This window comes from Adiantum capillus-veneris, chromosome 10 (genome assembly GCF_014529385.1).
Source record: "Adiantum capillus-veneris isolate H3 chromosome 10, ASM1452938v2, whole genome shotgun sequence".
NCBI classification, from domain to species: Eukaryota; Viridiplantae; Streptophyta; class Polypodiopsida; order Polypodiales; family Pteridaceae; genus Adiantum; species Adiantum capillus-veneris.
This window is the reverse complement of record NC_140940.1, coordinates 104,435,251-104,448,412: the sequence shown is the minus strand read 5'-3', so window position 1 is coordinate 104,448,412 and position 13,162 is coordinate 104,435,251. Positions and strand designations below refer to the sequence as shown.

The window sequence follows — 13,162 nt, the reverse complement described above, 5'->3', positions numbered from 1 at the left end:
TATGGCATGTAAGGTACCAAGCATAGTATAACATGCTAGTTACCATAACATGTATGCTACTAATCATGGCGTGTATGCTACCAAGCATCATGTGTATGCTACTATGCATGTAATGTAGACTAGTCAAGATTTCATATATGCAAGGAAGCATTGCCCATACGCTACTTAGCATGATGTGTATGCTGCTAGGAAGAATGACATATATGATATTGAGAATATAGTATTTTCTTATAATTACTAGGGAAATATGATATCAGTAATAGGCACAAGGTAGTTAGATTATATTGTATGTGATCAATAACAATACTCGTACTAAATAGAATCTCTTTTATGATCCTTAGCATAGCACAGATGGTATACATATGGCTCATCAATAGATGAATAGGATGTTTGATGTGGTTGTTTCTCCCCAATATTTTTTCTATGAGCATCCATCTTATTGGGAGAAACACGTGACTCAAATTTTTAGAATGACTAAACTAGTTTCTTCAATTCCTCAAAGATGAATGCTACTAGCATTATATGGCACACATAATTCCTATGCACATTATGTAGATCAAGATAGAAAATTGTACCAAAAGAACGGAGCAATATTGGAGAGGCCTACATACCAGCTCATAAAATTATGCCCTTGCTAGATCGAGAAGGATGGTTTACTATGAGGAAAATATCCTTTATTTTCAATCCTTACTAGAGTTGAATGACATTACAAGAGTGAATCCAAAAATCTATCCAAAGCAAACTATCATCCAAGCTTCAATGTTATGACATGACGAGCACATATTATGACCAAGAAGGATGTAGATATAGACAAGAGTTTACATTCTATGATGCTTTAAGCTCTAAATCCATAGAAGCTCATGTCATGGGAGACCCACAAGATAGACAATATCAAGGGGAAGATAACATGATTTATAGCCTAACCTGGGAAAACCTATATCTTTTCCACATGTTATAGCGCGGAAAAACATGTCATGTTTCAGGGAGACACATATGAAATTTTGCAAAAGTTTTGCAAATGTCAAATTGACAAAGCAACACACAATATATCTTCACAAGCCCAAAAAATAAGTTCAAATAAAATCCAAACTTGCTTAAGCCCTACCCTAAGAGAAATCATTAGTTTGTGATCACCTAGAAAGGCGGGAACTACAACCCCATGAAGTTTAGCTCTTATCTATACTAGAAATTGCAACATCAATTAGAAGCCCTAGATCTTCTAGCCAACCCCTTTTTGAAGCAAATTCCATAACTAGAGTATATGGTGGTTGGAAGCTACAAGTTGAAACAAATTCCTTCAGGTTTGCTAGCAAATGCGTGTATGAAGATCATCAAGGAATAAGTTTTTAGTTGACTTCTAAAGTCAAAGTCAAAGGCAAAGTCTAACTAGCCCAATAGTGTTCAAGCAATTGCATGTAACCAAGTTCACGTATGCATATCGAGATGCACATGATAATGAATACCAACAAATTCATGGCCTTATACAAAACCCTATAGATGGCAAGTCTAAAGTTAAAGATTTTTTTGAATTGCAACAAAACCTCAAGTTGCCAGAATAGATTTTAGATAGCTCAAAATTGGCAAAAGAAAGAGCTCAAAAAACTACAAAAAAGTCAACACCAAAATCACCTTCAAAGAGACAAATTCTACCATAAATTACATTGGATCTTCTAAGATGAAAAGCTACCCAAATGCAAGCATATAAGGCATAACAATTGCAAGCAAAAGGTGCAATATGATCCAACATCTACTATAGCAAATCAATCAAAGCAAAGAAGTTGCAAAAAAGTTCAACCACGTGAAACAACTACAAAAAGAGCAACCAATATAGAAGGAACTCCCAAAAAGATCAAATGCAACATCATTTGTCAAAATGGAGATAAAGTGTCTAGAGAAGCAAAGTTAGATTTTGAGCTAGACAAGAATCTCATGTCTTTTTGCGCGTGGCAAAAATGTGGCCAATTGTAACTAGATGATGCTCCAAACTTCATTAGCATGTATGGAAATAAACAAGAACAATTCTTGGAAATCATTTCCACCACCACTCAAATAGATTCCTAGATTGTGAAAGCTCAATTTCATGTTCTGATAGTAAAAGATGTACACGATGACATTGTTTTGGGAATGACACTAGTCCATAAAATTCTAGAGATACATAGTTCTAAAGATATGCCATCTTCAAAGACACCCAAGAATGAAGATATCCAGAGTTGTCACCAACGCAAGAGGAACAAAATTCCGTGAGTACAATATAGGTGGAAATTGATGCCAAGGTAGAACTTATTGAGGATGCTTCAACTCCACCCAATAGAAACTCAGATAAGTTTGAAGCAGACCAGGTAGCAACAAGTGTTGTTCAAACACAAAATATAACAACCACAAAAGCTACTGAGAAGGAATATCCATCAAGAGAAGAGGTGACACATATCGAGGCGTTAGAACACGAGGAAGCAACTAGAACTTTGAAGGTTTGTCAATCACTACTAACTAAGTCAATAGATATAAGTTCTAGAGGAACACAAACTCTCAAACCACCTTCCCTAGAGACCAGTTGAAGCAAGATGGAACCATGATAGAAGGAGAACATGTGTCCTCATTAGAACCACCAACCGCAATTGCCATGTTACTTAGCAATGCAAATGGAGAAAGTGTCAGATGCATCGTTCTATTGGATAGAAATGCAAAGTGCAATATGGTTTTGGATAAAATATAGAGAATCCTCAAGATTACTCCATGCAAGCAGGATACCAAAGAAGTCCTACGTATGGTCACAAAGTCAAGAAAAAATGGATGCTCCTATCCAAAAGCATGAAGAGAAAGCAAAATTTCAAGCGATTCTTTCAAGAGACATGATATAGATGTCATCCTTGGTCATCAATGGTTAGACAAACACAAGACCTACAAAGAAGACACAATGCTATAATTATTCTCGTTAGCAACTATTATAGGTACCGCTAATGCTAAATTCAAAGTTCTAAGTGTCACAAGAATCATCACCATATCTTACAGACAAAGGTAGAGCTAAAGTGGACCTTCCAATGACTATCATAAAAGATGTTATAGCATATGTATCTACATCAAAGACCCTTGATGGATCTGTTCCCTCAAGCGATTCAAGTTCTAAAATGTCTCCATCATTCAGTAAATCAACCAAAAAGTCAATGGAGCAACCTAGGAAAGCAAAGGTATATCAACCAAAGTACTCATTTAAGAAAGAGAAGGTCAATGAAGTGTTTATCTCAAGCAGTCTAGTAAAAATTTTTTCATAGCATATTGTTTTTAATGCATTTTTGTGTGTGCATATAGAATGTTATGTCATTGGACATATGCATTAGATACTCGGTTTTTTCCCACCTATGCATGTTGAGTGGACTACAACAAGAAAAAAAAATTTCCATATTGATACTATATTATTTTCTACCATCTTCTTCATTATACATCGGCAAATAATATCTTCAGTACTTTGCTAATATTTCCCATGCTTATATAGTACTCCAATAATGCACTTATTCCAGAGGCACTTTTTTCTCAATGGATTTTTTCCTTTGATTATCCAAGTATTAGACCCTAATTTAGATTCTCATCTCTCTACTTCTCTTTTACATACTTTTGATAAATAATGAGCAAATCTTGCCATTATACTACTACAATTGCCAATACAGTAGCATCGACTCACACCAGAGATCTTTATAAATTTGAACCTTCAAGGTGCTACAATGAAATGAACCTTACCAACAAATTCATTGACCAATGAAGACAATATAGCCCATCAACAACCAATCAACAACCTTCCAACCTCCACAGTGCACACCTATGCACACTAAAATCAAAACTGGGGGATGTTAACTAGGCTTGCATCAATTAATAGGATTCTACTAAAGTCCCAAGCCTAACTAATGCACATTAACACTAGAATGGTAACAGGACACTTTTATGTCCTTGGACACTTTTTTGTCCTGTTAAGTGACCATTTTGCTCGAATTATTTGAAGAGTATGAAAATGAATTTTGAGGTGATATATATCCACAAAGTTGCCTTATGAGCTGAAAAAAAACTTAGCATTTTTTTTTGAGTATCGATCTCACCATTAACCTTACTCTTGCACAGCATTTTTGAACCTAAACTGTGTGAAAAAACGGGTCCTGTTTTTGGCTTTTTTTCAATTTTTGGCAACTATACCACTCTAAACTTCATGTTTGTGAGGTTTAGATGGCTAGAGGTTAGGCCTTCATAGTTCTCAACATGTTTTGATTCTTGTAGGGAGAGCTAAGTGTTAAAATTGAAAGTTATGACCAATTTACAAGCATTACATAATCCTGTTTTTTGGCCAAAATTAGCACTTTTATGATTTTTTTGGTGGCTTTCTTGATATCCAAATTCAATTTTGATTGTGTAAGTGTAATGTATAACATAAAGCTAATCTTCCTTGAGTTTTGGGGGACCTAATATGCTATATAGCATAGTATATGATGATGGTTGAGTTTTTTGATTGCTGAAGAATACGATACATTTTAGAGTAGCAAGTATAACTTTCTCAATATTGCTAGTTTCTTAGGCCAATTGTGTGTATTTTGTAGGTAGTATCCATATCTAATCATAGACTATAAACTTAGCTAGATATTTAGTAGTTTCTATGGGTTTCTAGAGGTCATAATGCTAAACCCAGTTTTTTCATGTTTGTTGTATTTAGCACTTTATCATTGCCCCCAAGGTTCCAATTGTAAGAGATCCATTATCCTTTTGACATGCTCCATGGCTCCTTTTGAATCCAAAGGCCCAAAGGGAACTAAGAAAACATATCTATGGTATCTGTATTGAGCGTGACTATAGAATCTTTGATTATAGGTCAGCAGAATGGCAAAAATGCAACTTTTTTGTACCTATTTTTTTTGCCCAAAAAAAAAAAGTGAGGTAAAAGCAACCATATGTTTTGGTCACCAACCCATTGAAGTTAACGGGGCATTTTATCTCATGTCCTACAAAAATCTCCACTCTTATTTATATGCAATCAATCGCAAGAAATTGCTGTTTTGGGCAAAATACATTGGTCCATCAACTTTGGAGGCTTGTAGTGACCAAGAGATGAGAAAAATTACAAGTTTCTCATTTTTTCCATATGTAGTAGTTATTGAACTATAAGCTCATGAAAGGATTTTCCAAAATGAGTGGATCTACTATGGTTTTGGAATTTTTTCCCAAAACCCTGAAAGGACACTTTTATGTCCTATTAGGTTACCATTCTAGTGTTAAGGATGTATACAAAGAAGCAATAAAGATCAGAGTTACACATTTTTCCAATAAGACCATGTATTGTAATTTCCCAATTTATTCTTAGTTAACTAGGCTTGCATCAATTAATAGGATTCTACTAAAGTCCCAAGCCTAACTAATGCACATTAAGGATGTATATAAAGAAGCAATAAAGATCAGAGTTACACATTTTTCCAATAAGACCGTGTATTGTAATTTCCCAATTTATTCTTAGTCTTTAAAATGATTATGATGTGCTACGAGCTCAATAAGAGTTTCAAGTTGTAAAGAAGATGTGAGTAAGGTGTTCCTAGGTAGCAAATATAAATAAATCTGGAGCCTTGAAGAACTTTTGTAATAATTATGATGTGCTACGAGCTCAATAAGAGTTCCAGTCTATAAAGAAGATGTCAGTAAATGTGCCTAGGTAGCATATACAATAAATTTGGAGCCTTGAAGGCCTTTTGCTCTCGGAAATCACACATTTTAACCCTAGGTATAAAAGGCAATGTGTCAAAGGATTTAGAGTTCTCAGTATCATTTGCTGAGAGTACCTTGAGAGCTCATGTGTTTCCATTTCGTAGCTAGGTAGCTCATCACTCTAAAATGGAATTTATATGGTGATCATTGGAGCTATGCTACAATGGATCCCCAACGTCAGTTGACACTCTGCAATTTTATTGCTAAATCCTTGATCTTCAAGTACTCGGCCTCATCTAAGGTACATAAAGACTTACAATTCTTAGAGGAAATAACTAATCAATTGAACCAATACCAACCAGATTTAGTAGGTTCTAAGCTTAATTCTACCAAGTCCAAAATAACCCTTGAGGTCCCACAATATTTTTTTCTACTTCAACCCACTGTTAGTTGGCTTTTCAAGCTTATCTAAGAATTTCAGAACTTGAAACTCTAAAGACCACCAAAAAACCTCCTTGATGATCCTTTAGAGAGTGAGATAGGTCAAAAATCCACCCTGGTGAATAGTTACGTTGTTCCTAATCAAAACACAACATGGGTAGTGGAAAGTGTTCACAAACACTGATTTTTTCCCTTGTTTTCTTTGACGTGAGTGTCAACTTTTAGACTCTAACAAAGTCCAACTCATCAATCACTCATAAAAAACTTAACCTAATCCTACAAGGTCCTTGGCAAGTACAACCACTCCTAAATCACCTCTACATAGTTTAAGACGACACTCCTTGAATATGAAAATTTTAAAAGATGATGTTTTTCTCCATGTAAACCTAGAGGAAGTAATGGACAATGCTATCCACATACTAAGGTTTTTCATAGTTAGACCACTTATGGCACCAAATGTGGGTGTTCTGTCAAGCCTCATCCTATTTTGTTGTGTAGATATAGCTTGAACCTCAACCATAATTGTCAATTTGTGGTATGAAGCTGACATGGCTAGATATAAGAGGTTTTCAGTCTCTTGAAAAACACACTCAATTTGTTCTACTTTAATTGCTACAACTAGTTGTCTATCAGAAAAAGAAATATAGTCCTCACATTGGTGGCAAGTAAATCATGACAATCACTAAGATTTCAAGCTCTAATCATCACCAAACTTCTAGGGCAAGTAGATATGGTTTAGCCGCACATGCTTAGGGTCTCATATCCACCCTTAGACCACTTACGAAAAAGTTTTCTTATTATCAGTAGGCCTATTTTGGCCTAGTCAATTTTGTTCTAGATTTGATGCCCTAGTACTTCTCCTATCCACCCTTAGACCACTTACAAAAAGTTCACTTATTATTAGTAGGCCTATTTTGGTCTGGTCAATTTTGGTCTAGATTTGATGCCCTAGTACTTCTCTTATAGCTAGAATTTAATTTTTAAGTTTAAATGATGAGTTAGGTGTTGATTATCAAGATGATTTAACGACAAAAATTTCATCAAACCATCGCAAGAAACTTGAGAGAGAGAGAGAGAGAGAGAGAGAGAGAGAGAGAGAGAGAGAGAGAGAGAGAGAGAGAGAGAGAGAGAGAGAGAGAGAGAGAAGCATTAGAAGAAAGAGGAAGAGTACACAGATTTCAGAGACAACAACATGCTCTTCATTATTCAAAACTTGGATTTTTTACAAAAACTGCCTTTTATACCTTAATCAAAGATCTGTGGCCAAATATAAATGATCTCATAGCCCACATGTAGATAAAGTTAGGTTGATACAACTTGGAAGTGTTGGGGTAAGATGTTTAGCTTATAGTCCCAACCCCTAAATCTAAGCATACTAACCATTCACCCTTATGTGCATGCATACATCCCACTACATGGATTTCCCTAATTATATGCTTCTTTATAGTCACATGTTATTCACTATAGCCATACGGGAAATCACTTTCTAGCATTAAATGCCACCTTTCCACTCTGAGCCTATATAAGGGCATATTGCTTAGCTTGTATTTGGCTCTTCTGCATCCTAATCAATAAAGCGAGTCTATTTTCATTGAGTGATCTCTCTCTAATTTTTTTGCTCCTAATTACTATGAAACTCTCACTACCATAAATTTAAGTAACCCTTTTTTTCCTTAATCAAACCTTACAAGTGGTATTAGATCTTGTAAGTAATTAGTATCTCCTAATTACATTAATTAGATCCCTAAGCTAGATTTAGTGCTCTCTCTTCCTAAGCACTAAATCAATTCATAATTCTTTTAGGATTAAATTAGTATGACTCCATTCTAGTCATCTCCATCATTGGTTTTGGGAAAGTCTACACGGCCACTACCCTCGTCGATGATTACCAATAATTGAAATGAATTATAGTTGTGTGTTTTGTTTTCTTTTACTTGTCATTTGACTTGCTTGATAATTTAACACAAGCACCAAGCACTGGCACCTTGATTGATCTTGCATGATTTTGTGCTTTATTTTTTCTCACTGCCAAGTTACTTTGGTAAGACCACCCCCAGACCACCCTACACACAATATTCACCAAAAACATTGATAAGTTCAATGGTGTCAGATTTCACACCTAGCAAACAAAGGTCAAAGGAGTTCTTATGAAGAAAAAGCTTTGGAGCATTGTAAAACTGCCATCCAGTTTGAGGGAAACCTTGACATGAACCTTGAATGCTCAACAACAAGCCAAAGATGAGCAAGCGCTTGGATTCATCATCATGGCACTAAAAGATGGATTCATCCCCATCACATAGATGATGCTACATCCGCTCTTCATGCTTGGAAAACCTTGGAGTTTCTTTTTGGTGCTCGAGGTAAGCATTCCAAAATGAGCCTCAAAATTCAGCTTTAACCAAAAAAGTCCTAGAGATTCCAAAGGTAAACTACACATAGTGGAAGAAGAAGAAGAAAAAGGGTAAGTCAACACTGTCTATTATGAGGCTGTATTGTAATGGGTTTTAGACGATTTCCAAAACCCAAAGTTTGGAGGTAAGACCTACCCTCTCTTGTATCAGATTCCACCTTATGAACCATATTCAGTTACCCTAAGTAACCCAATTAGACTTGGTTAAAATCCATGCACTTTGTGTAAGCTTCAGCTTATAGGGGCATATGTTGAGGTAAGCCATTTAGCCTACAGTCAATGCATGACCAACCCCTAAAGCCAAGCATACCAACCATGCACCTTATGTGCATGCATACATCCCACTACATAGATTTTCCTAATTATGTGTTTTTTTATAGTCACATGCTATTGACTATAGCCACATGATATTTGAACCTTCTCCCACATGTGATGGAAATCACTTTCTAGCATTAAATGCCACCTTTCCACTCTGAGCCTATATGAGTCCATATTACTTAGCTTGTATTTGGCTCTTTTTCATCCTAATCAATCAAGCGGGTCTATTTTCATTTAGTGCTCTCTCTCTCTCTCATTTGTTTGCTCATAATTATTATGAACTCTCACTACCATGAATGCAACTAACCCTTTTCGGCCTTAATCATACCTTACAAAAAGCACTTAGACCCTATCTGTTTGGCTCATAATTGCACATATAGACTTGAAAATTATCAAAGTACATAGCTTTGAGGCTATATATGTACAAGTTGGTCAAAAAAATATCAATGGCTCATAAATGTAGATTCTGGCTCATAAGCTAGACGTGTAGCCAATGTTCTTCTTTGTTGAAGCCTAGTTTTCAGAGCCACGAAAGGAGCTACCCTTCTTTCCTTTTCCCAAAGAGGAAAAAGGAAGGAATTCCACTTTAGTTGGGGCACTCATTGGTGAAGATCTTGTCTCATGGTAGGAGATGCTATTTTCAATGGCAACATCATGTGCACGAGTGATAATGTCTCCCTTTAAAGTCTAGATTGGTTGGTGGTTCTTTGATTCTACTAAATTGTGAAGTTACTCCTACTCTCTTTTACAAATGTTGGGTTTTTTTATTTGATGAGTTCCAGTTGTTGGATGCTTGGATACCACTTTCCTTGTGTGAGGGGGCCAAGTGGTGGTGGCACCCTATCTGGACATTCCAAAGTTATGTGGTAAAGTATTGGATTTCTGAGCTTTCCTCTAAGAAGCCCACCTTTATGGATTGATGCCTTGGTTTGATGAGAGTAGGGTTTTTTGTGGGACACACTTTGTCTCACAATGGTGATGAACTTACAAACTCTCATGGTGATGACAAAATCCATTCTCTCATATAGAAATGAGAAAGAGAAGATGGAAAAGAGAACAAACATAGTGTGCATAACTCTCCACTCAACCTTTGCTTATATAGGAAAAGTCCTTGCCCTTCTAAAACTCCTAGACCAATTTGTGAGACCTTGACCTTGAGCCGCCACTGGATCATTACCCATTGGCATCCTTGTTCCACACTTGGAACTTTCCTGCTTATAAGAATCCCCAAGTGTGGCCTGGTTTCCTAGCTACTTTCCACAATCCATGGCTAATCTTGCAACTTTTTTCCTTGTGTCCCACAATCACACTTAACATGCCTAACCATTTAGCTTACTTAGACGCTTTCACTTGGTCTATCTTTATAATTGAAGCCTTGTCCAAAGACCCTAGATACTCATGGATCTTGTAATTCATTGACTTTACACTACTAGTCACTTTGTAAATTTCCAGGTTTTTACCAAATGTCTGATATTTTCTTGTAATTATTTTTTATTTTTAAATACAGCATCATTCACATAGTGCGTGAGTATTGCTAAAAAAAATATGCCCACCTAAATTAGAAACATAGACATGCTATAGCATTAGAAACAAGAAATTATTATTTCCAAAAAGAATCTCTTTGAGTCTTCAGTCTTCAGTCTTCATGTACTTCCAAAATACAAGTGGTGAATGTTTCCACCCATATTAAGGTTATTTGCAATTAGAGATTCTATTATATTGTTCACCAAACATGGTACCTTCTTATATTCTCCTTCAAACATGTTTTTAAGGCACATATATTGAACTGTAACTCTTGCGACATTGTCCTACTATAGTGTGAAGGGTAAAATAAAAATAAACCCTTGCGAATGTCTGTCTTTTGAAAGAATAGGGTTCCCTTTAGATCCTAACACTTATCATAGGGTTCATGATAGTTTCATTCATTACTACAGTATCAATTAAGTGATAGGCATCATGCTTTTAATGTTCTACCATAAAATTGAGGTCCTTTTTTTGTGAAAATGAGATGGCATAGAGGGTACTTTTTCAGTTGCATCCATAAAAGTAGCAAAAACATTCATTACTCTTACGTGATTCAATTGTCCATCTAGCTAATTGTTATTCTTCTCACCGTGCTAAAGAAAATTCAATAAAAGTCCAAAAGATAGAGTTTATATTTCTCCTCTTCATATTCTAGTAGTCAAACATACCATAGTGTAGCTATTTATTGACCGTCCTAATTAAAAAAAAAAAAATAGGATGGACAACAAGTAGAAAATAATTTATTTCAAAAGTATTTCAATCAAAAATTCTATTTGAAAAGGCTTTCTTCCAAACAAAATAAGCCATCTATCACTCATCATCTGGCTTAAAAACTCAATGTATATAATACTTTGATAGAGAAATACATAGCATGCCAATAAAACTAATATTAAGAAACCATAATGAGTTATTCATCGTATTAAAGAGAACTTGTGTAAGCACACAACATAAGGCTAAATTACATAACTGAGGGTATGGGCCCTCTCTTGGGTGTGGAGTGGCTCCCCTATTAGCCTAGTCTGCTCAGATGTCATAGCTTTGCACGAGCATGGCAAGAATCTGTAATTTTTTTGGCTATGATGATATAATCTACTCACCATTGTGAGTTTTGAAAAAAAAAAATTGTCATTTATAGGAGTGTAAATCAATGTTATCAATGCATAGGAAAAATACAATAAGTTGAAGTAATTTAAGATGGACCATCTTTCTCATAAAGTTGCCACCTCCAACTACAAATACCTAGAAAATTGAAATTAAGCACATACAAGAATAGGATAGCCCTTTGCTAAAGTAAGCCATCTTTCTTATAAAGCTACCACCTCCAACTACAAATACTTAGAAATATTGTAATCAAGAAGATACAAGAATAGGATAGCCCTTTGCTAAAGTGAGCATAGGCAGGCAGCTAATTTTCTCATTGGGTTCCAATGATGTCCACTTATGCTTTGCCATGATGAGATGATGAATATAGAGGGACGTGCTCATTCTTGCAAAATCAATTCCTTTGCAAGCATGGGGGCCAATTCCAAATGGCACATAGGATAAGGGTTGTAGTCTCTCCTTTTGAAGTTTTCCAATCTCAAACCTCGATGGATCAAATTTGCTTGGATTTTTGAAGTATTCATCATTTTGATGTGTGGCAGCCATGGTATAAAAAATCTACAAACAATTAAAAAAAGGCTTAATTCATTCAAAGGCTTTATGTATGTGCGCGTGCGTGCGCACACACACACGCACATAAATAATGAAACGAACAAAAAAGAAATTAATTATTTATGTGCGTGCATGTTTGTAGTGGCAGACTCTTGGGGGGTCACCTAAAGGAAATTATCTATGCCATGTTTGTTTGCAGGATATTTAAAATTAAGCCCCATACTTACATTCTATGAAACGATCCCTTTCACTTGAGAAACTTGCATATTTTTTTGCCAAAATACAACAAAAACATGTGAATGGAATCTTGTAGTTTTATAATCTGGTGAGAAAACATCATAGAGATTGATGTTTCAGGACATCTGTCTCTCGTGAGCCATGAATGAGTCGCTACTCTTTAGGTTGCATCTAAATCAATATGTTGACAAGTAGAGCCTTAGGTTAGGATTTTTTTTTCAAGTTTTCTTATGGGTAGATGTTGAAAAAAACTATTGTTTTTACCAATTTAAGATACCTTCACATCTTAAATTGGGTAGAGCTTTTTGATGTAATCCTGTTTGAGATAATAGTACATACAATTCACTTTCACAAGGATTCTACTACAAAAAACTTTCACATCTTTCCATCTCCACTCATTGGAAGTTAATTTCTACATTTTTCCATGGATTTCCATATAAATCTAGTACACTACAAATTCTCCTTCCTTCAATATGTGGGTTTTGCTCAGTGTTTGGTTTTCTCAAAAAAAAGTTCTCAATCTTTGTTATTCCTCACCTCAACGATGGAATACTTTTTGAGGTTTACATGTATCTTCTTCTGAATAGTACAATTTAGTTGCTTAATACACACACACACACACACACACACACACATATGTATACAGTACATCTCTATAAAAATCCATTGTACACTCTTTGTAGTACCATTTTGCTTTTCCAAGCCATAATGCATACCTTCCGCTTGCATCTTGCCCTTGTGTGCGTATTTTGGTACTAAGAGCCTAGTTCTTGATTAGTGTTTTAATCAAGCTCTAAATTCATTGATATATGAGACTCAATAACAAAGTTATTCTATGAGTTGCAAAGCCTATTTCTTTAGTATAATCTACTTAATTGTCTCATTGTTGTCCTACTCTACTATACACCA

At 35.5% G+C, this 13,162-nt stretch overlaps 1 protein-coding gene across 2 annotated transcripts in view; it reads right to left on the bottom strand.

Moving 5' to 3' along the window:
- LOC147449393 (taxadiene 5-alpha-hydroxylase 1-like) overlaps positions 1–13,162 on the bottom strand; it is a 118,376-nt gene that overhangs the window by 45,133 nt on the left and 60,081 nt on the right. The window contains exon 3 of one of the 2 annotated variants that reach the window (XM_086521833.1): positions 11,543–12,022. The exons of the other annotated variant lie outside the window; for it this stretch is intronic. Coding sequence (XP_086377959.1) covers positions 11,714–12,022 — 309 coding nt within the window. The 3' untranslated portion in view covers positions 11,543–11,713. Of the gene's footprint in view, positions 1–11,542; positions 12,023–13,162 lie in introns of those variants that run through there. 2 annotated transcript variants of the gene reach the window in all.